Source organism: Triturus cristatus, chromosome 9, assembly GCF_964204655.1.
Source record: "Triturus cristatus chromosome 9, aTriCri1.1, whole genome shotgun sequence".
NCBI classification, from domain to species: domain Eukaryota; kingdom Metazoa; phylum Chordata; class Amphibia; order Caudata; family Salamandridae; genus Triturus; species Triturus cristatus.
Window position 1 is genome coordinate 460,756,160 of NC_140592.1, and position 21,371 is coordinate 460,777,530.

Below are 21,371 nucleotides of genomic sequence, written 5' to 3' on the forward strand. Positions count from 1 at the left end.
TGTCCATGTTTTTGAAGAATAAAGGTTTTCAAAAAAAAAAAAAAAAAAAACCTTGCATAGAAACAAGCATATACACTTCCGTCACTAAGGATCGGCCACAACGTTACAAAATCGCAGATGCTGTCTCCAACCAACGGCCCATCTTTTGATTGTTACGCCCACCTGACAGCACTGCTCAAAATTGCTCCAAGAACCTGCAGCCGCATTGATTTGAATAAAGACACTTTTGGCCACATAACAAATCATTCTTATCTTAGTTTATGGAAAGTGCTAATGCCTAATTTTTAGAATGCACTTTTTAGCCTCATGAAATGCTTCTAATGTTTTAAAGCAATTTTAACCAAATTCTTTTATAAAAGGGTCGTACTAGATAAAATTTTATTTTAAGTTTGTTTATATGTATAAGCTCATGTAGCTGATTGCAATGGTTTTAATTAACTGAGCAATAAAGAATTACTTACTTACTTGGTGGAGGTGCTACCTGAGAGTAAACAATATTTTGAAAAATAACCAATATTTTTTAAGTCTTTCAAAGCAGCGAGAGAGAGTGTGTGCACATTTTTGGTCTGTGTTTATGTAAAAATTCCTGGTGAAATCAGACAGACACCTTACCATACCCGAATGAAAGCACCTGTACCCAACTATTTACCTGAAAATACATTTATTAAAGGGGCTGTAACACCCCAAAGCCATCGGAAGCTATGCCCAGACAGGTGCATCTTTGTATTACATTTGTCATGCACAGTCATTGATACAGCTGAGAGCAATGCCAATAACTTCATCAAGGACACAGCTGTAAATACTTAAAGTTGTGACAGAGGGGCGGCACCTCATTTAATTCTGTTTGCAGTAGACAGGAGTGCAGCAAAGGAGTCATGACCATCATCACTTTTTCAAGAAGGAAGTAGGTTCAAATCACTAATTGCTTCAATACATTTTTGTTCTAACATCTGTCTCCCTTAACCTCACTTCAACCCCACTTCAATCCTCAACCTCACATCAAACAAACCCCAGTCACTGTCCAAACTTAGTGTTATTGCAGTTCAAAATGTTAACAGAGCCCGTCAGCCAAACTCAAATCCCACTAAGGCGTCCGATCTTCGCAGCCCCCAATCTCACACCAAACCAGCCTTCAACCATATGCCTTCTCAACCTCAATCACAGCCTGCCACATCAATCTCACTTACAGGATTCCAAAGCTTTTTAGGTCTTGCCAAGGCGAGCAGCGCATGCGCTGCTCGCCTTGGCGAGATCTATTGTTGTCGGTTTCTTGGCCGAAGAGGGACAGGAGATGTGCACGCGTATGGACAGGAGATGTGAACACGTGCACATCGCCAGTCCCTCCCTGTCTCCTGCTCGCTGTGCCAACGCAGAATGCTCTGGGACTGGCAGTTACTCCCCACCAGGCTTGCATGTTTGTGGGTGTTATCGCAATCCGTACCCTCCTGTGACATGGTCCAAAATGTAATATTGTCCGGGCAGGAGTAAGTCTTTAAGGCGGGAGGAAACGGAGAACAGACTCCCCCAAAATTGTTTGCGATGCAGGGGAATGGGTTTCTGTAATTGAGAGGGATTTGCGCATGTGTAAATTTACGTTACCTATATTTGTTTAAAAAAAATACACATATACTCATGTGAGAACGTTGAGATTTACAAAGAATTCCACAACTGGCCTCACGAAAGTGTGATTGTCATCATGGTTTCCAGGCAGTACTCCTACAATCATCTGCCAATTCCAAAATGTCAGAAATTTACTCCTGGGTGACTTTTCTTCAGAATCGACCCTATATCTATCGCAACCAGGTCAGCAGAGCCGTTGTAGAGCCAGAGAACCAGGTCAGCAGAGCTGCTGTAGAGCCAGAGAAACCAGGTCAGCCGAGCTGCTGTAGAGCCAGAGAACCAGGTCAGCAGAGCTGCTGTAGAGCCTAAGAACTAGGTCAGCAGAGCTGCTGTAGAGCCAGAGAACCAGGTCAGCAGAGCTGCTCTAGAGCCAGAGAACCAGGTCAGCACAGCTGCTCTAGAGCCTAAGAACCAGGTCAGCAGAGCTGCTCTAGAGCCAGAGAACCAGTTCAGCCAAGCCGTTGTAGAGCCAGAGAACCAGGTCAGCAGAGCTGCTCTAGAGCCAGAGAACTAGGCCAGCAGAGCTGCTGTAGAGCCAGAGAATCAGGTCAGCAGAGCCGCTCTAGAGCCAGAGAACCAGGTCAGCAGAGCTGCTTTAGAGCCAGAGAACCAGGTCAGCAGAGCCGCTGTAGAGCTGGAGAACCAGTTCAGCAGAGCGGTTGTAGAGCCAGAGAACCAGGTCAGCAGAGCTGCTCTAGAGCCAGAGAACCAGGTCAGCACAGCTGCTCTAGAGCCTAAGAACCAGGTCAGCAGAGCCGCTCTAGAGCCAGAGAACCAGGTCAGCAGAGCTGCTTTAGAGCCGCTGTAGAGCCAGAGAACCAGGTCAGCAGAGCTGCTGTAGAGCCAGAGAACCAGGTCAGCAGAGCCGCTGTAGAAATAGAGAACCAGGTCAGCAGAATTGCTGTACAGCCAGAGAACCAGGTCAGCAGAGCTGCTGTACAGCCAGAGAAACAGGTCAGCAGAGCCGTTGTAGAGCCTGAGAACCAGATCAGCAGAGCCGCTGTAGAGCCAGAGAACCAGGTCAGCAGAGCCGCTATAGAGCCAGGTCAGCAGAGCTGCTTTAGAGCCAGAGAACCAGATCAGCAGCGCTGCTCTAGAGCCAGAGAACCAGGTCAGCAGAGCCGCTCTAGAGCCAGAGAAACAGGTCAGCAGAGCCGTTGTAGAGCCAGAGAACCAGATCAGCAGAGCTGCTGTATAGCCAGGGAACCAGTTCAGCAAAGCCGTTGTAGAGCCAGAGAACCAGGTCAGCAAAGCCGTTGTAGAGCCAGAGAACTAGGCCAGCAGAGCTGTTGTAGAGCCAGAGAACTAGGCCAGCAGAGCTGTTGTAGAGCCAGAGAACTAGGCCAGCAGAGCTGCTGTAGAGCCAGAGAACCAGGTCAGCAGAGCTGCTTTAGAGCCAGAGAACCAGGTCAGCAGAGCCGCTGTAGAGCCAGAGAACCAGTTCAGTAGAGCGGTTGTAGAGCCAGAGAACCAGTTCAGCAGAGCGGTTGTAAAGCCAGAGAACCAGGTCAGCAGAGCCGCTGTAGAGCCAGAGAACCAGGTCAGCAGAGCTGCTGTAGAGCCAGAGAACCAAGTCAGCAGAGCTGCTGTAGAGCCAGAGAACCAGGTCAGCAGAGCTGCTGTAGAGCCAGAGAACCAGGTCAGCAGTGCTGCTTTATAGCCAGAGAACCCTGGTTGTAATTAAGTACTAGGTGTCGTATATACATTCATACTAGGATGGTTTTCTTTTCTTTACTTCTCTTTCTTTTTATTCTCCTTTTTTCTCAACCTTTCATAGACTTAGATGCCGTATCACTGGCAGTTAGCATGAATTTAGTTGAATTTATGAGGCATTGTGGTGCGGTCTGGATGTTTAAGATCACTTTTTCCAACTGTGTATATGTCTTGATTGTGCTAATTCTCGGCTACATTCTGATGAGGCTCTGAGGGTTATTTATACACCTTGGCTTTAAACTGTTTGCCAACAACGTATGTGCCCTGACTGAGGGATTTCCACTGCCACAGGACATTAAGGCCTAGGAGGATTTTTTTAATGATGTATTAAATTCCTTGCTAATACCAGATGTTTCTGGCTGTAGCTCCAGGTGTCTCGTGGATTCAGCTGCTCTTGGTTTCACAACCATTTTGCAGTTGGATGTATTCAAGCTTCACTAGACACCAAAAGGTGGCAACACTGCTTAAGAGCAGGATTTTCTCTGGGATATATGTGTGTGCATAGAGTGAGCGGCAATCGACTGACATCTTTAAAGCATTCTGCCAACGACATTGGAGCTTATTTAGAAGCCCCTTGCGCCACTGCGTCACTTTTTCCCCACACAAAAAGTGAAGCACCGGCGGTGCAAGGGACTTGTAAATAAGCCCCATTGTGCCCATTCGAACGCAATAAAACAGTTACGTAACCTTCACACCATGGAAAAGGTGAAATAAAGCACCAGTTTCTAAAGTTATTGCTCTTTCCACAGTTACTAATATCTCAAGTCTCCTGCCTGAGGTCTACTACATTTATTGTAATTTAAAACTTCAGGTATCAAAATGCTAAGTTGTGTGAGCTATTAGCCTTACACTGGCTGAACAACTGCCTCCTACCATAGGACTGTTACGAGTGTCTACAAATCTAAGATTGCATTTTGGGAAGTAGATGATGCACCTCATGCCTGCAACATAAAACAAGCATTTCAAATGCAATAGGGCTGGCATTACTAAAGGTTTGAGCTATTGGCGTTGCAAATGATAATGTTTGTTAGTTTTTCTATTTTTTGTTAAAAAATATTCCAGTAGTAGCATAAGTATTGAAATGAAATCCATATAGACCACCAGTACCACCACCACTAACACCACCGGTACCAATACCATCACCACTACCACCACCGCTACAACCACCACAAGTACCATAACCACCACTACAATTATTACTATTATTACTCTGTGGTGATAGTAATAATAATAGTGGTAGTTATGGTACTGGTGGAAAATTACTATTATTAATTACAATACCTGTTAATTTTTCAAAAGACATTGCCATTTACAATCCCAATAGCTCTAAAACTGGCAGTTACGTGAACTATTGCATTGTAAATGCTGGTTACAATTATAGCCTATTTACAGCTGGTGGCAACTGTGCGTCAGGTGTTCAGTATAAGATGATACAAACAACAATGTGATCGATTGAAATGCTTGAATTCTTAACCACTGGCGTTTGCCTGGTGCTGCATTCCAGTCACTTTTTCACCCACAGTACCACTCTAGACAAAGTCCTGCCCTATTGCAAATCAGTCCTGACCCTCCTCATCGTGGGAATGGTACCGTGTAATTTTGACCCCGCCATTACACGTCACAAATACATAATCTAAATGTGCACGTTTCCTGTGTGACCAAACAACAATTAAAATGAAATGTTACATTTGACATCATTATTGAAGTACATTCACTTTAGATTTAGAGAATTCATACATAACACTGCGTGCCTTAACTCATTAAACGAGATTTACTGTTTAGATTATCAAATAGAAACGATGCTCACATATTTAGAATGTGTTTACTCTAGAAACAATAATGGATTTATGTAATGTGTGCACTAATGTCACACCTATATGTCGCATAAAATGTAGTTCTTAGCCATATTTACACATGCTTATTAAAGATTTACTGTATGCCACATGCAATATGAATCTAATCCACTGACAAGTTATATTCATTTGTGTTTAATGTGTACACGCATATTAAATGTGCACCATGGATTTAATATTCTAAACTTGCCTTAAGTAAGCCTGTTTTTCATTCTGCATAAAATACTGTTTTCCATTTCTGCTGACACGACTATTCCCTGGCAGGTATTCGCACACATTGTTAGTTTGAGAACAGATACAACACTGTATTAGCGATAGAGAGAGGGCCTGAGAAGAAGAGAGAACATGGAGAGCCAGAGCGTTAACTGAGGAGCAGGGCCGGACTAGCTGTAGTGGGCACTGGGCGTTTCCCAAGTGGTCCGCCAGGGTAAGGGGACGGTTTTAGACCCCTGGGAGGCAGTTTTTTTTTTTTACCCGGGGGCCAGTTTTGCAGCATAAGTACAAGACCACCCCCCAGCAACAAGAGCACAAAGCTTTCCACTAGCACCCACCTCCCCTGGGGCCGGCCGAGCTCTTTGCCAGTGCCAGTGCCAGTTTTGGTTCCCAGTCTGGCCCTGCTGAGGAATCCTATTCAGCAATGTTTTAACATGGTTTGGTTGAGCAAGGGCGCTGACGTTCTCATATTCAGTGTGGGATATTTCACAAATGTTTCAGTTTACAACATGAGAATGGAAAGGACAATGGAACCCCTGATGATGCAAACAGAGGGGTGGTATCTGAATGATTTTAGTGCAAATAACTGGAGACTATACGGTCTGATGCTTGAGCAACATTCACTTGTACTTTGAGAGGTTTAGACCTGTATGCTTATTCCCTTTGATTCTTGCTGAGTGTGGCTCAGGCTAATACCCAAAATTCCACTGACCCAAGAAGACTCTCAACGGCGCATCTGCAATGCTTACACCTTCCTAAAACTTCCTTTACTTCTTGTACTTTCCCATATTTACCTATTTTTCTGCATTTGGCGCAATTTTGAGATTCCTTAGAATAATGACTTTTAGTTTGGACGATTCTAGTTGTACTCATGTATAGAAGAGAGGACCAAAAACTCTCCTCTGAGCACCAGATCTTAATGCTAACATTTTATATTGCTGTGACTGAACTTCTTGTTTGCTTAATACTGGTACAATGTTCAAATAGCAAATCAATGTACACTGTTACCAGTCAAGAGAAACAACGTAACCCACATTTCAATCAATTACAATTTTAGTGAAACAGCTGGGGTTACCAACCGTCGGGGGTAAAACATTTGGCACAACAGAGGGATTGTACATGTTTTTATGAAAAACTCTTCCCATGGTGGTTACTACCAGGGGAAGAAGAGTTTTTCATAAAAACATGCATAGCAACAAAGGGGAATAATGTGTTCAAAATGACAATTTTTAACATTGTTTTGATGTTTTTTGTTAGTTTGTCTTGATGTTATGTAATTGTGGAGTGTAGTCCAAATCTGTCTTGTGAACTTACAAAAAGAGTATTAATTGAAAACATTGAATAATTATATGATGTAGACCATCATTCTTAAAGATTTTGGTCCGAGTCTGTTTAATTAATTGGCAGCATCGTAAACGGTCAGCTAAATATCTTATAGTATTTACCAGCCCAATCTAGCTGTCTAAATTAGGGCCCACTCCTCTTTATAGCTACCTTGATAGTAAATAGAGCACCATTAAAAAGGTGTACCATTTAAAAATGTGCTGAAGCAACACCTGACATTAACAGTGATTAAAGATGGCAAAAGTATGGGACAAAGCGCCAAATGTACAAGTTAGTACATAGCACCATTCACTATCAAGAAAGGAATGCAGCCCATGGAGGTAACTCCGGCGCATAAATTGGCGTCCTTAATTAAGAGACATTTTTTGCAAAAACGTCATATTTAATACATTGCTGGGTAATCTGGGAAGGGGTTCGGCATATGTCTTTGTAATTTGCTTGTAGAGGGGTGTTGTACTGCAGCAGCTTTAAATTTAGCTGTATAAAAGGCTTCTGAATCCATTCACATTTAGCCGGCCCCACTATCATTCAACCCTTATTGTTTACCAAAAAAACCCCAAAAAAAGTGTCTAGTCAGGAATCAATTTCTTTTAAATTTCTGGTCTGAGAGGCATTTTTTGACGTCAGTGAATGACTAAACTTTTAGGTGCGTAAAGAATGGACTTAATTGACAAGGACTTTTTAAATAGGGATTAGCGAAATGCTTTCCAGCCACTCTTCCCTTAATCCCGTAACCCCGCCAACCACAGAAGCACATCACATTTCGCTTCTTTTTACTCCCCTCCAGGACATTTACTCTGCGGTTTTGGCTATATGGCCAAAATACCTGGCAAAAATGTAAACCATTTGCAAAACCTTTTGCCTGCTGGTAACATAATGATCGGCAAAGGGTCAGAGTGCAAAACTACTAATGAATAACTAGAACCATTCCAATATCAACCAGGCCTATTTTTTTTTTTTTTAAATCATAAAACGTACATAAGGAAGACAAAAATGTGATCATCCTTCAATTTTAGCTAGTAGGTAAAATAGATACCTTCATGTAGGTTAATTAAAACCTTAACAATTCATTCAATAAAATGCACCAGTAGTCTGCACAATTATTGTTAAAAAAGTTAAGAATTTGACACAAAACATAATTTACGCGTTTAGAATGTCTTCTTTAGGCAGCCATGCAGTCTCCATTCAAGCTCTGCTTGATCCCTACTTTGAAAACTACATCACACGTTCTTGCTTTTCCCTCATGATGTTGTCATACAGTGAGAAGCAATTCCCCAATTCCTACTGCTTTAAGTGTAGCAAAAAGAAATCTAACAATTTAGTGACCCTACAAATAAGCTGTGCATTTATTCCAGGGAGACAAGAGGCATTGGCAATGCCAATAGGTCTCACTTATGCAAGAGCTATTGGCTCTACAAAGTGTTTTAGCCATGTTGTACACCAGTGTGGCTGCTGTTTAGCATGGCTAAAAACTAGTGGCATAGAGGAGAGTAGCATAGGATAGACTGTCTGAGTGGAGGGGTGTAGATTGGAGTGGCATAGAGAAGAGTGTTGTAGAGTCGAGCATTGTAGAGGTGAGTGGTGCAGAGTGGGGTAGAGAGGAGTTGAGTAAAGTGCTGTGGGGTAGAGAGGAGTAGAGTAGAGTAAATTGCCGTGGAGTGAAATACAGTGGCAGAGTGAAACAAGTAGAATGTCAGAATGGAGCATCGTGGAGTATCGTACAGTAAAGTGGAGTTGCATAGAGTGGAGTGGCATAGAGTGGAGTGGAGTGGCAAAGAGGAAAGTAGAGTGGAGTGGCATAGCTGGAGTGGTGTAGAGTGGAGTGGCCTAGAGTGAAGTGGCATAGAGTTGCACAGAGTCAATTAGAGTGCAGTGGCAGAGTGGGGAATACAGTGGAGTGGCATAGAGTGGAGTAGGGGATCATAGAGTTGAGTGTTGTACAATGTAGTGGAGTGACGTAGAGCTGAGTGGTGTAGAGTGGAGTAGCCTAGAGTCAAATAGAGTGGCGTGGCATAGAGTGGCACAGAGAGGGGGATAGAGTGGGGAATGGAGTGGAGTAGAGCATCACAGAGTGGAGTGTTGTAGAATGGAGTGGCGTAGACTGGAGTGGCACAGAGTGGAGTGGAATAGAGTGGGTAACAGAGTAGGAAATAGAGTAGGAAATAGAGTAGAATGGCGTAGAGTGGAGTAGAGAATCAGAGTGGAGTGTTGTAGAATGGAGGGGCGTAGAGTGGGCAGGTGTGGAGTGGAGTGGAATACAGTGTTGGAGTGGCGTGGAGTGGCATAAGTGGAGTGGCAAAGAGTGAAGTGTATTGGAGTAGATTGGAGTGCCACAGAGTGGCGCAGACTGGAGTTGCATAGAGTGGAGAAGAGTACAGTGTCACAGCGAGGAGTGGCTTAGAGTGGAATGGAGTAGAGTGGAATGGAGTAGAGTGGAATTGAGTAGAGTAGAATGGAGTAGAGTAGAGTAGAATGGAGTGGTGTAGGATCTTGTGGAGTAGCATGTAGCAGAGTGGCACTGAGTAGAGGTTGTGGTAGTACACAGCCATTACAGTTAACCCATTTTCAATCGAAATGGCCATTTCCTTTGCAACAATTTTACCACAAAAAAAAACAAAAAATACTGTACAGCGCACAAATAACACATTTTGTGGTGTGCTACAAAACAAAACATTGTACAGCCTTCCTCCAGCACCCCCACAATCTAGCATGATTGTCAAATAAATTGTCTCACTATGAGGTCAGACAAACAAAAGTAAACACCAAGCTACCTCAGACGTCTGAGCCCAACTTTTGACCGCTGCATTTGAATGCACAGTAAATGTAACAAAATAAGAATACAATTGAAAGGGCTATTTACAGAAAGCAAGACCTCGTGGAAGAAAACAGTAAACAGGCTATTTTCCAAGGGAGAGATTGAGACATACTGAGCAACTTAAACCAAATAAAGGCAGAAAAAACAAGCAACTGTGAGTAACAAAATACAAAGTCAGTGGTAGGCAATGGAAGGAATGCATTTCCTGGGAAACTTTCTGAATGTCTCCAAGAAGTCTTTTCAAAACAGAATGGATTCATCCTCAAAACAAAGGTTTTCCATAGTTTAGCAGTTTCCTATGTAGAGCTGGGCAAATATATAAAATATGAGCCACAGCTGAGGAGGGCACCATAGCTTCTTTTGCGGGCTAACACAAGGCCCACATTACAAGTGGCCTCTTCATTCCGACGGAACCTGAAACAACAGTTCTCTCTTTACTTTCAAATGGAGATTTCAAGTGCTAAAAACAAGCAAAATCTCTGTGTGAAAGTATAGGGAAATAAGGAGCCACCAGTTGAATCAGACCCAGAATTACTGACTCCCCCAAGAATTCCTCATTTTTCAGGGGACCCCCGTGGTCCACCTAGACATAATGTACTCAATTTTCCACACCGCAGGAATAACCGGTCCCCCTTGTATTGGTAACTCGATGAGGTGGGGGAAATCCAGCGAATTTACCAGTTTAATGTGTCATTACCAGGTTTAGTTAAACTGGCTGTTGTATGATAGACAGATAAGACAGGCGTTTAGCTTTATAGCCGTGGGCAGCCACCTAAGAGATGCACACTGTGGCTTTAGGTGTAGCACAGAACCCGATTCATCCATATGCATATGGATTATAAATATTTGCTCAGAGGCATCAGCAACTTTTTTGTTTTCAGAAGGGTGTGGTGCACTGAGAGCAGAGCGTGGGCTGTCACGCATCACTGCGTGCAATGACAGGGCGCCTTGTGCGTGGGCCCTGGTGAAGAGGGCGACACGACGAAGAAGACAACCCCAGCCTTTGTTCACTTTCTGCCCTCTATGTGTCCCAATCCTGTGATCCTCGGAGCCAACAGGAAGCTGGCTTCAGTTCGACGTCCTCGCGTGAACCGGCGCGCAGGTGCTTTCCTCGACAGCTGAGCTTTGAAGGCGCGCGCGGGCCGAGTGATGACGCACTTTGAACTCCAACTGCCGTGCTTTCATTTTACTACTATACGTCTCTTCATACATTTCCTACCCCACTTCTCTAGAACGCACTGAGCCATCATATGCAAAAACGTGAATGAACTGAACAATGATCGTATTCTTTTTGTGTGTTGCAGCGTCACCAAACGCCTAGGCCGAGTATGCAAAGCCATACATTTCACTTGTGGTTTATACCGATTTGGGCTCTGGTGGAAACCCATTTACATTTATTAGGAAGGCGGATAGGAAAGAGGAAAAATACGGCGACCAATACACGTTCTTTTGATAACGCGTTTATGGATTCCTTGTTACATTTCCTTTTGCTGCCAACTTACGGCGCTGGCAGGTCGCTCTTCTGTGCCTTCATAGGTGTTCCACTGGCATTCATGGATTTGTTTAAGTAGAGCATCCAGCGCTTAGTTTGTAAAAAAAAAAAAAAAAAAAAAAAAAAAAAGTGCCAGGCCTTTTATCAGGAGGCCACAGCAGCTTGCACCCCCCATCGGCCCTGCTAGCGCCGCCAATGACAGTACCAACACAACTACTAACCATCACACTCTATAGGTGTGCCAGTTCAAACTATTTAAGGCCCCAAAGCTATAAGCAAAGCTTGGACAGCAGGTATTAGTCATTTTTAACGTTTATTCAATTATTAAACTAGTTGTGCTTATCTCTAAATTAGTCAAACACCGAAACCATGTAGCAGGCTGTCATAAGTGCCGGGTGTTGCCAATTAGGTATCAGTGCCGAGTACAGGACAACACCGGCCAAATTAAGCAGTGGTAGCATAGACAATCAGAGTTAAATATAAGAAATTTGCTGATCAAAGTTATTTCTGCAGTTTTTCTACCCATCATGTATAGCTATTTGAGAATATACACACTACGTGCATTATTATGCACGTGATATGAATGAAATTTCTTTAGAACAGATATGGATGGAATATTGTAAGAAAATGCCTTTTTTGTATTACTCCACCAAGTTTTTAAGGTAGAGCCAGGGCAGTGCATGCGCTGCTCTGCGAGGCATGCTGTATTCGAGTATAGAATTGAAGCCCCGCCCACTCTCCGCCCATATTTGTCATTGGCTTGTGTCATTGTCCTTAATAAATGCTGGCTTCTGAATCGTTATTAGGCTTGTTAGCCCCTCCTTAGTACCGCCTGGTCTTCATTTGTAACCTCCCATGAGGACTGACCCATTTACTTCCGTTACACAGTATGTCTTATTTAGTCTCTAAGCACTATTTTCTTTTACGAGTTTCACCTACTGCAGGCACAACAAGCTTTCCTGCAACATTAAGTGTGCCATGCGGGCTTTCACTTTCCAAGCTGCCTGGGTCAATGAGGGTCGCTTCTTTGAAGTGAAATAGGTCTCGCCTTTACAAGAGTTTGAGCTATTGGCATTGTGAATGGCAATGCCTTTTATTTATGTGTTATCAAAACAGATAAATAAAAGGCATTGTCATTTATAATGCCGATAGCTTAAACTCTCACGAATTAGAGACCTATTGCATTGCAAATGCTTGTTTGACAGTTGTTGCTGGTTTTTCAACTCAGAGTGCACGGAGGCCTGCTAACCAGACCCCCCCCCCATCAGTGGCCTGACCAGACAACGTTATGTTACATTGGCTATACCCAATTGGTATAGGCTAACTTAACTGTAGCTGTAAGTCCCTAGTATATAGTACCCTGGGCCTGCAAGTTAGGAAGTCACCCAGGGGATTGCAGCGCTCACTGTGCTACCCTGGGTGTGACAAGTCTCCCTGTCTACCACTACAGACTGAAAGAGCAGTTTCGAACGGCTAGCCTGACTTTGCCATTTAAAAGCGATGACAAAGTCAAATATCCCTCTGAAACGTGTAAGTCACCCTTATAGCAGGTCTACTGACCCTTAAAATAGGGTGCAGCATATTTCATGGGCCGAACAAGTATTTTACATGTTCTGGTAGGAAAAATGCAAAACTGTTTTTTTTCCTATGGAAAGACTTGGTTGCCCCACTGGCGAGTACAGGGCTACACGCCGACTTCTCAGCTGTGCTAAATCCTGAACGGTGCGACCACAGTTGGTACTCAAACAACTCATTACATTATTCCCAACTGGATTCTCAATTTGAAGTTAATGCAACAGGTTACAGGAGCAACTTTTACAACGTTGCCTTCAATCTCCTGTGCCCTTAATAATTTCACAAAGAGCTTGAACCAAAGATAGCTTTCTGCCCTCCTTGGGAAGCTTGCTAACAACTCTCAGGAAAGGGGACAATAGGGGCCTACAGTGAAGTGAAGGGTGTTTTCTCCGTCCTGCAGGAAGGCACAAGGGTGTTGGCCCAAAAGCAAGCTTCAAAGATGAAGCCGCCTTTGAAGAGTAAACGGGGAACATTTGGTAGAGGAGCAGACACGCTGGCACCCAGGAATGAGAGGGGAACCTGTTGTAAAACAGTTTGGCGTTTAGCCCCTTTGGTAGTAAGACCTCTGGGTTGGGCTAGGGAGCACTGGACATCAAGCTATGGGTTCTGCCATATTGGGAGTGAGCAAAATGGTGCATTTGGGATAGCCAGATGCCACACTTCCCAGGATGTGGTTATCAGGAGGGAGGGAACCTGGTAGCCCTTTGGCTAACAACTGCAACCTGCCAGAGGGCATTTTCTGGGAATAAATAAGGCACCCCTGGCACCCAGATCTCATCTGGACTGGAAGAAGGACTTTCCATGCTGTACCCTGGAACCAGCAAAGAGAGGCTGCACCGGCGTGGACTGCACCTGCTGAACCTGGAGGCTAGCAAAAGATAGGGACTGTCCCTGCCTTGTCCTGCTCATGGAGAAGTAATTTCCATAACCCAGCCGAAACAAGAGACTCCAAGGGTCAGTTGGCTGACCTCCTGTTTGCAGCACAGGGCCACAACAGCTGAAGGTGCCTGCTGGGGCGAGCTGGTATCTGAAATCTTCCAGCTGTACAGCACTAGAGACCAGGACCTGATGTTCAAAGTTGCACCCGAGTTTGCTGAACCCAGGAGAGTCAGAGTGCAGCCTGGTTGCCCAGAAGTCAAGTTATTGCCAAGGGAAGGATTTGACTGTGATCACGATACCGGGCACCTGGTAGCCCAGTGGCCAATGAACTTCTGCCAGAACTGAAAAGATTTTGGAGGACGTCAACCCCGTGGACAGGACCCCCTCTTGGACTGAGTAGTAGCCGCAGGAAGACTTCCAACAACCACATCGCATCCACAACATTCTTGCACATCTTCAGCATCCTAGTATCCCTTGTATCAGGACCACTTCCTTAGGAACCTATTACGGAGGGATACACGTACCCTAAACGTTTGATTTACAACTATTTTAGATTTAATAAGTTGATTGTACGACAATAGCAACTGCTTCCAATGCGATAGAGTTGCTCTTACAGCAGTGATCAGCGTGATGTCATGGCTGCACGACAGCTCAGAGTGTGATGTCACAGCCTGCATCAAGACTCTCTATCAATGTTGGTTTTGTTATTAGAATTTGATAGTACAAACATAGCTTTTATATAGCATGTAAGCTTTGAGATCTGTCAGAAGTGGTTATTTCCACAGGGTTCTGGTCTCTCTCACAGACCTCGGTGTAAACTGCAGAAGACTGTTGTCTCTCTACAGCAAGTGATTGTGAACGGATGTGTTGTGTGGAGAAGCCAAGGACATGTATTGTGTCTATTGTTAGCTGTTGTTAGGTTGGGAAATGTTGAATAGGTTCCTCTTTAGGTCTTGACTTGTCTGGGGAGGATTATTCCTTTGAAAAAGTGGCATGTTTGTGGGGAAGGTGACCAAGGCAGCTGCACCACCTGACTCTTTGTTTGATCTTCCTGCAGGAAGAGCAGATACATGTGTGATGTCACTTCAGACGAGCAGTTCTGTGTGTGAGGTCACTTTAGTTAAAAGAGGGCCCAGTATAATGTCCCTACAGTAAGGAAAGCTTCCAGTTTTGGGGGTCATTGCAGAAAAAGCTCACAGTGCAAAGTTATTCAGTCAAGGCAGCTCTCAGTAATGTCCTTGCAGTATTGACAACTCCCAGCATGCCGTAACAAAGGTTGGATGTTGCTATGACTACATTTGTCAACTGTTTCTAGAATCACAGCAAAGGGACATTTTTGGGGAGCTATTATTATGGCTGCAAACGCTAGAATCAATATAGATGCCATAATAGCCAGGGGCAAAGTTGACCCCAACAGCTGGGTTTGCATCTAGAGCAAAAATATTGAAGCCAAGTAGCTTTGGGCATTACTAGGGTTACAACAGCCAAAACATTATTTGGATCACAATGGACAGGACCTTTTACAGTAACGGAATAGCCGTCATTATGGATGGGCTATTTATTACAAACAATGGGCCACAATAGTCCAGGCCTTTATTTAGGCCACAAGGAGGAGAGGCATTACCGATGGATAGATAGATGTTTTTTAACCAGGACTACCTGGAAAAAAAGAAATCACTCAATGTACCGCACAAAGGACAAAAATAACCACCTTGAATGTATTCAGTTACTCAAACAAATCCTCATTAATCAAGCGCAGAGTGCGGCCTATTGATACATAAACTGTTATCCCATGGACTGCACACAAAGTCTGAGGAACATTCATAAAGACACTATGAAGATCAAAGAGATAAAGCACTCTTTGAAGCGTAAATAACAAGCTCGACAAGACCCAGCATAATGCCCTTACTTTCTTATAGTCCACCAATTCACTCCATTTCTTATCACGTACATATAGCCTTGCTGACGTTCAAAAAGATGCATAAGAAGTGTTAAAAAACGATTCATTCAAGACTGTCAGTCCACACCCATACTACTTCACCACCCTTGGATCTGTGACATAGTCTGTAGCAATGTTTTCACAGGGAGTTTCACCAAAGCAAGTAATTATGCAGACAAATTGTGGGCACAAAACACAACAATGACAACTAAATCAATTGGTCAAACAAATAACAAGCACAAAACACAACAACAAATTATGTGTATTTATAACAAAAGTAGAAAAATATATATTCAATTAATGAAAAGTGACATATTTCAATACATAGTCTAAAAATATTTGGGATGTTCATCAGACATACTCATACCTTTTAACATCATAAACTGATCATGCTTAATGTCAATATATATTAGGGATACAACAGATATTTAGATCAAAAATTATACATAAGTGGGTATAAGGTTCACAATTGTCAATGTTGCCAATTCTTGGAAATGTGATAACCATGACACGATATGCTGGAGGGCTTGATGTTGCATTTCGGCATAGTGACATTCATCAGGAAGCCATCACGGTAATGTCTGTGGACAAACAGCATAAGTAGCGATACCCTTATTGAGAATGTATGCCTACAATAGGATAATTTGTACATACAAAAATGCTAATCTTCAATTAATAGCAACGTTTTCACAGGTACAGTGACATCATTCAGCATGAAAATTTTAATTCTACTATCATAAACTCTTGTATTGTTGGCTATTGTGGCCAGGTGGTGCCAGGGCATTTACCCGACAAAGCGCTTCAACAGTACCTTTTTAGGTCTCGCCTGGCGTAGGCTGCGCGCATGCGCAGTCTCGCTGGCGAGATTTAATGAGATGTGGTATTTTCTGTAAGGGGCATTAAGCCCCGCCCCTCTTTTCCATTGGCTGGCATCACCGTTTATGCTAAACGGTGGCCAGCCATTGGAAAAGAGCTCCTTGGGACGTTGTTGCTCGGCTTTCTGAGCCGTCCCATTTGGACGGCCTCGCCTGCTTTGCGTTGGTCGCAAAAGGTTTCTTATCTTTATGGGGCCAAACACATGGCCCCATAAAGACAAGAAACCTTTTTGCAGGCAAGAAAGCCGAGCAAATACATCATGGCAAGCGTTTGTTGCATTGTGCTTTCGCTTTCACTGAAAGTGAAAGCACGATGCAAATATAAACAGCGCTATGGCGAGCGCTGGTTTTTTTCGCCTCTCACTGTATTTCTTCTTGATTGGTCTGGCTTTTTCTACCCTCACTCTTTTTCCTTTTCACTTTTATTATTTCTCCCCCTTTTATTTTCCCTGTAAGCTAATTGTCATTTTTTGACAGCGTTACTTTTCCCGTTCTCTTTATTTCTTCTCCGTTGTTATCCCACGGTCTCCCTTATTGCATTACTTTCTTTGTGCCTCTCAGTGGCTTTTTCCCGCTACTCCTTCAGTTGCTCTACGCAGTGGTACCTCCTATTGTTGACTGCTCTGCTGTCCTTTAATATTGACCCGACTACTCCCCTTCTCGTGTTTGTACTAACTAGTTCTATCGCTTGGTTTGCCGCATATAATTTTAAAGACACATTGGCGTTTGTACAGCTCCGTATGCCTATGAGTATTATGGATTAACAAATTGCACACGGATTATTGTGCAGATTGACACGAATATCGTCCTCTCACCCTTTATACACCCCCGTCCTTCAACCAGGCAATCCCTGCGCACCTAACTCCCTTGCACCTATGGAATTCCATTCATTCCTAATCCCGCCCTCTGTCTCCCCTTTACAATGTCCCCAGCTGCCTTTCCCCCTTTTTGATATCAACTGCTCTCCCCGTGGAACTCCCATAATCCCCCTCGCCCTTACCCACCATCCCTTCAAGGACAATTTCCCATCACTCAGAGTTGTCTGCTTTTACCTTATTACCTCGTCTGTGGAAGGCTCCGGTCCTGCGGTCATACAGGTGTGGGAGCGACGCGCAAGTGATGAGGAGCACTGGCACAGCCCGCACCAGCAGGCACCTCCTCTGTAAGCAGACAGGTGCCGACAAGGCTCAGGGGGCCCCCGCCCCCCTCTCCACCCTCTGCAGCCTCTCTGCAAGTGCGGGCTGAGGGCATTCACACTCTTGAATAGTGCGTAGCGTGAAAAAAACTTGCCTCTAGGTGTCCGTGGGTTCAGGTTGTGATGAGTGGGTGCACAGCGGCAATGACTGACAGTTCTGGAGTTGAGGCCGAAAGGGGTGAGAGTTTCTCACAATGCCCCTCAGTGGAGGGGGTTATGAATACATGCTCACCCAAACTGTGGCCTCTCTGCAGAGCGCACACCTTAAGGGGGTCAGTAACCCTCGTGACCTGCACACTAGGCATACATCCAACTTAAGGGGTGTGAAAAGTTATTCCATAATTCAATCAAAGGCTCACCTTATATTATTCAGTAAACACCAGATTTTAACAATTATTCATGACTCAGCTCTATCTTGGCAGATATCACACTACACTATATACAAATGAGTTATTCTCTGCATACAATTTGAGCCTCAGGTCATAAGAATGTGTTTGATTGTTAATGGACTTCCGCTTGGCTCATATTTAAGAATACAATGAGCTATTCTCAGCACGAAAATGGAGTTCAAACTTCAAAAATTATTTTTTCCTTAGTAAATATTTAATGAGTTCTTCTAATACTCAATTACCTAGGTATATGTATGTAGAATAATAATAGGTTGCTATATATCATGATGAGTAATTGTGAACATCTGGTGGCTATTGTATAATATACGATGAGCCTATGATCAGATTATAAAATAACTTAGTTGAAGGTAAAAATTGATAACAGTGGTGGCAAGTTGGGTAGGAGTCACAGGGGTCACAGGGGGTGAAGTCCCACATAAACACTAACAAGCATTTGCAATGCAATAGGTCTCGCATTTACACAAGTTTGAGCTATAGACATTGCAAATGACAGTGCCTTTTATTTTTGTTTTTAAAATATAAATAAAAGGCATTGTAATTTGCAATGTCAATAGCTCAAACTCGCATAAATGCGAGACCTATTGCATTGCAAATGCTTGTTAGTTTAGGAGACACTCACTCCATAACAGTCAAAACACTGCATCTCCACTGCACTCACTGTTGCTCTTTAAACAGCTCCATCCATCATGGCTTTCCAAATTCTTTTCAATCTATTCAAGGGTACTTCTAGAGCGCATGGCTACCCAAAATGGACTTCCAGTGCTAACCAGCTCCAGGTACTTCCCATAAGATTAGGTTTCATCGAACAGAGTTGTTTTTAATGGTCTCCTAAAATTTGGTTCGGATTCAGTTTTCCTTCAGTGCTGTGGGAGCACGTTCCGGAGTTCACGAGCCAGGAAGGCAAAAGCTACCTCCACTCCTAGATCTCTTTATCCAGGGTACTGCAAACAGCTGCTGGTTGATGGAGCGCATCATTCTTGACATATTATAGGGTGCAAGAAAACTTTGAATTAGCTTTGGCATCTTTTTGTACATTGCTCGATGAGCTAAGCACAGTGCTTTAAAATTCAGGCTTGCCAGGAGAGCAGTTGAGGATTGGTGTTTGGGGATTTTCATCAATATGCAGGCGGCGGCATTCTGGGTAACTTGCAGTCTTTTTATTACAGCCTTAGGTCTTGGCAGCTATAGGGAGTTGCCATGATTGAGTCGTGAAATTACTAATTGTGAGGGGGTACCGAGCGAAGCCCACACACGGGCTGCATACCGGAATAACGGACACATACCTGAGGGAAGTAGGACCCTGATGCCGCAGTCTCCCACGACCTCCTACCGGAGGTTAAACACGCCCCTCCGTCTTTTGCCCATACAGGAAACTCTTCCTGCGGACGTCATCACCGAAGGAGGGAACAACCCCGGAAGCAGTATACCGGCAACAGAGAAAAAGGACCAAACAGCTCCCAACGAGGAGGAAGACGTCGGGGAGAAACGGAGATCGGAGAGGAGAGACAAGGAGACCCAGGAGATCGCGGAGACGGAGGAGAACAACGACATCAGAGCGAGTAGCGGAGAAGACGAAGAGGACGAAGAACGGTGGTGCGAGGACTGGTGGTCCCCACAGGAGGAGGCTGTAGAGCGGCCGCAACTCCGGGGGAGAGTTGCGACGGAGCCGATGAGTACCCCGATTCAGGGACCGGTAGAAGACATTAAGGGGGAAGAGAAGGGAGGGGCGGAATCTGGGTAGGAGGGCCGACCCACCGACATACTCAGTAGTGTTCACCCTGAGATACCCCTAAGAGTTGACAAGAAACCTCATATACCCCTGTTCCTATCCTGATCCCTTTTGCATTTTTAGTCCCCTACCCTCACATGTGACCCTAACCGGCTACACGCTCGTAACTTACAGCACCCCCTGGAGATGGTGACGGGTTTACCCTGAATGGGTTTTGGTAATGAGGAGATAGGACTGACGGCTCCTTTTGTCTCTCGTTTATCCCTATGAGCCTCCGTGGTCGACCCTAAGAATCAGAAGAAGCCATAGACGACGGGGAAGTTCAAGAGACCACCGTACCTATTCCTAGCGAACGTCCATCAGGAGATCCCGAGGAATCATTTGCAGCCTATCGTCCTATTTCTGACTTTTATAATAAAAACCAACAACTGGCCCACTATATACAGCCTCCTCGTCTGTTTATCCGGCCCGCCCTCCCACACTAATCCTTGAACCACTATTCTACGTGATGGTTCAGGTAGCCATCTTGGGAGCTTTGTCAATGTTCTGAGCAGGCCAAAGCAGGTTGCCGCTAGTGGCCTGACCATATGATCTATATGGGGTCCCCTGTAGTCATTTCTATTAGGTTTGAAAATGCTGGATCTAGTAGATGGCCTTGCTAATGGATGTGGACTTTTACCCGTTGTGTAAGCTGGATTGCCTCTAGGTCTGTCATAAAATGGTTGAAAACTTCACAGTCCAGATTTTCCAAATGGAGATTTAAATTCCCTAATACAGTGCAGTTGGCATTTGTGATGCTATGATCCACCCCTATGTCAGCGAGGATTTGTATAAACTGAGTGGCAGGGCCTGAGGGCCAGTATATTACAAGGTGGAAAATGTGAAGGTTGGCGATAGCCCTATGGCAAACAACAGGTTTTCGCAGTTCGCGAGTGACAGTGGATCAGATTTAATTTTTAGTTCCCCTTTGTAGATTATGGCCACACCTCTCCCCCTTTTTGCTTTCTTCCCTGTCGCACCTTGCTATTGCAAAGCCTTGAGGCATAGTCTTTTCAATATCAGGGATAGAGTTCTCTCTGAGCCAGGTCTCAGTGAGAAACATCTCTTTAAACCATCAGGGCAGTCATCGGTTTACTCCGCAGGTCAACTAGAGAGCTGACTAATATGGCGACCAAAAATGTGCGCACGGTGAGGCCCTTGACCTGCCTAACACAGGACTGTGCTCTAAAAGGAGAATGGACAACTTGTCTCCCACCCAAGTGCTCACAGTATACCACATGAATACGGTAATTGGAGCCTCAGGAGTTCGTCGACAATTAAAAGTAGGGTGATTAAGAGGGTGCTGTATTTTACTAACTACACATTGAGTTTTTAAAAATTAACTTGCACGTCAGATTCAAAACAAACATTTAGAACATGTGTGTAAATTCTTTTTTTTTCTCTACCAAGTAGTTAAAGATCCCCCAGTTTATGAAGGAGCCAGTGCTTCATCTAGTCAATCTTGTGATTTACATCCACTCTCTCAAAACCCCTTGTAAGGTGAAACTCATAAAATTGTGGTGCCGTGCCAAAAACAATGACCACAATGCCATGCTTGACACTTCTCAAATTGGCTTCTAGATCTTGAATGAGATAAATTCCATGAGTTTGTAAATGTTTTATTTAAGATTGATGAGTTTTTGACATCCATCTACAGCTTTTTGAAAACATCAAGAAAAC

At 44.1% G+C, this 21,371-nt stretch overlaps 2 protein-coding genes across 4 annotated transcripts in view; both read right to left on the reverse strand.

Moving 5' to 3' along the window:
* LOC146798143 (G protein-coupled receptor 4-like) overlaps positions 1–21,371 on the reverse strand; it is a 287,428-nt gene that overhangs the window by 244,112 nt on the left and 21,945 nt on the right. The gene's annotated exons all lie outside the window — the stretch shown is intronic.
* The window catches only part of LOC146798144 (G protein-coupled receptor 4-like), a 238,217-nt gene that overhangs the window by 194,905 nt on the left and 21,941 nt on the right, over positions 1–21,371 (reverse strand). The window contains exon 1 of one of the 3 annotated variants that reach the window (XM_085625381.1): positions 15,811–15,829. The exons of the other annotated variants lie outside the window; for them this stretch is intronic. Coding sequence (XP_085481507.1) covers positions 15,811–15,823 — 13 coding nt within the window. The 5' untranslated portion in view covers positions 15,824–15,829. Of the gene's footprint in view, positions 1–15,810; positions 15,830–21,371 lie in introns of those variants that run through there. 3 annotated transcript variants of the gene reach the window in all.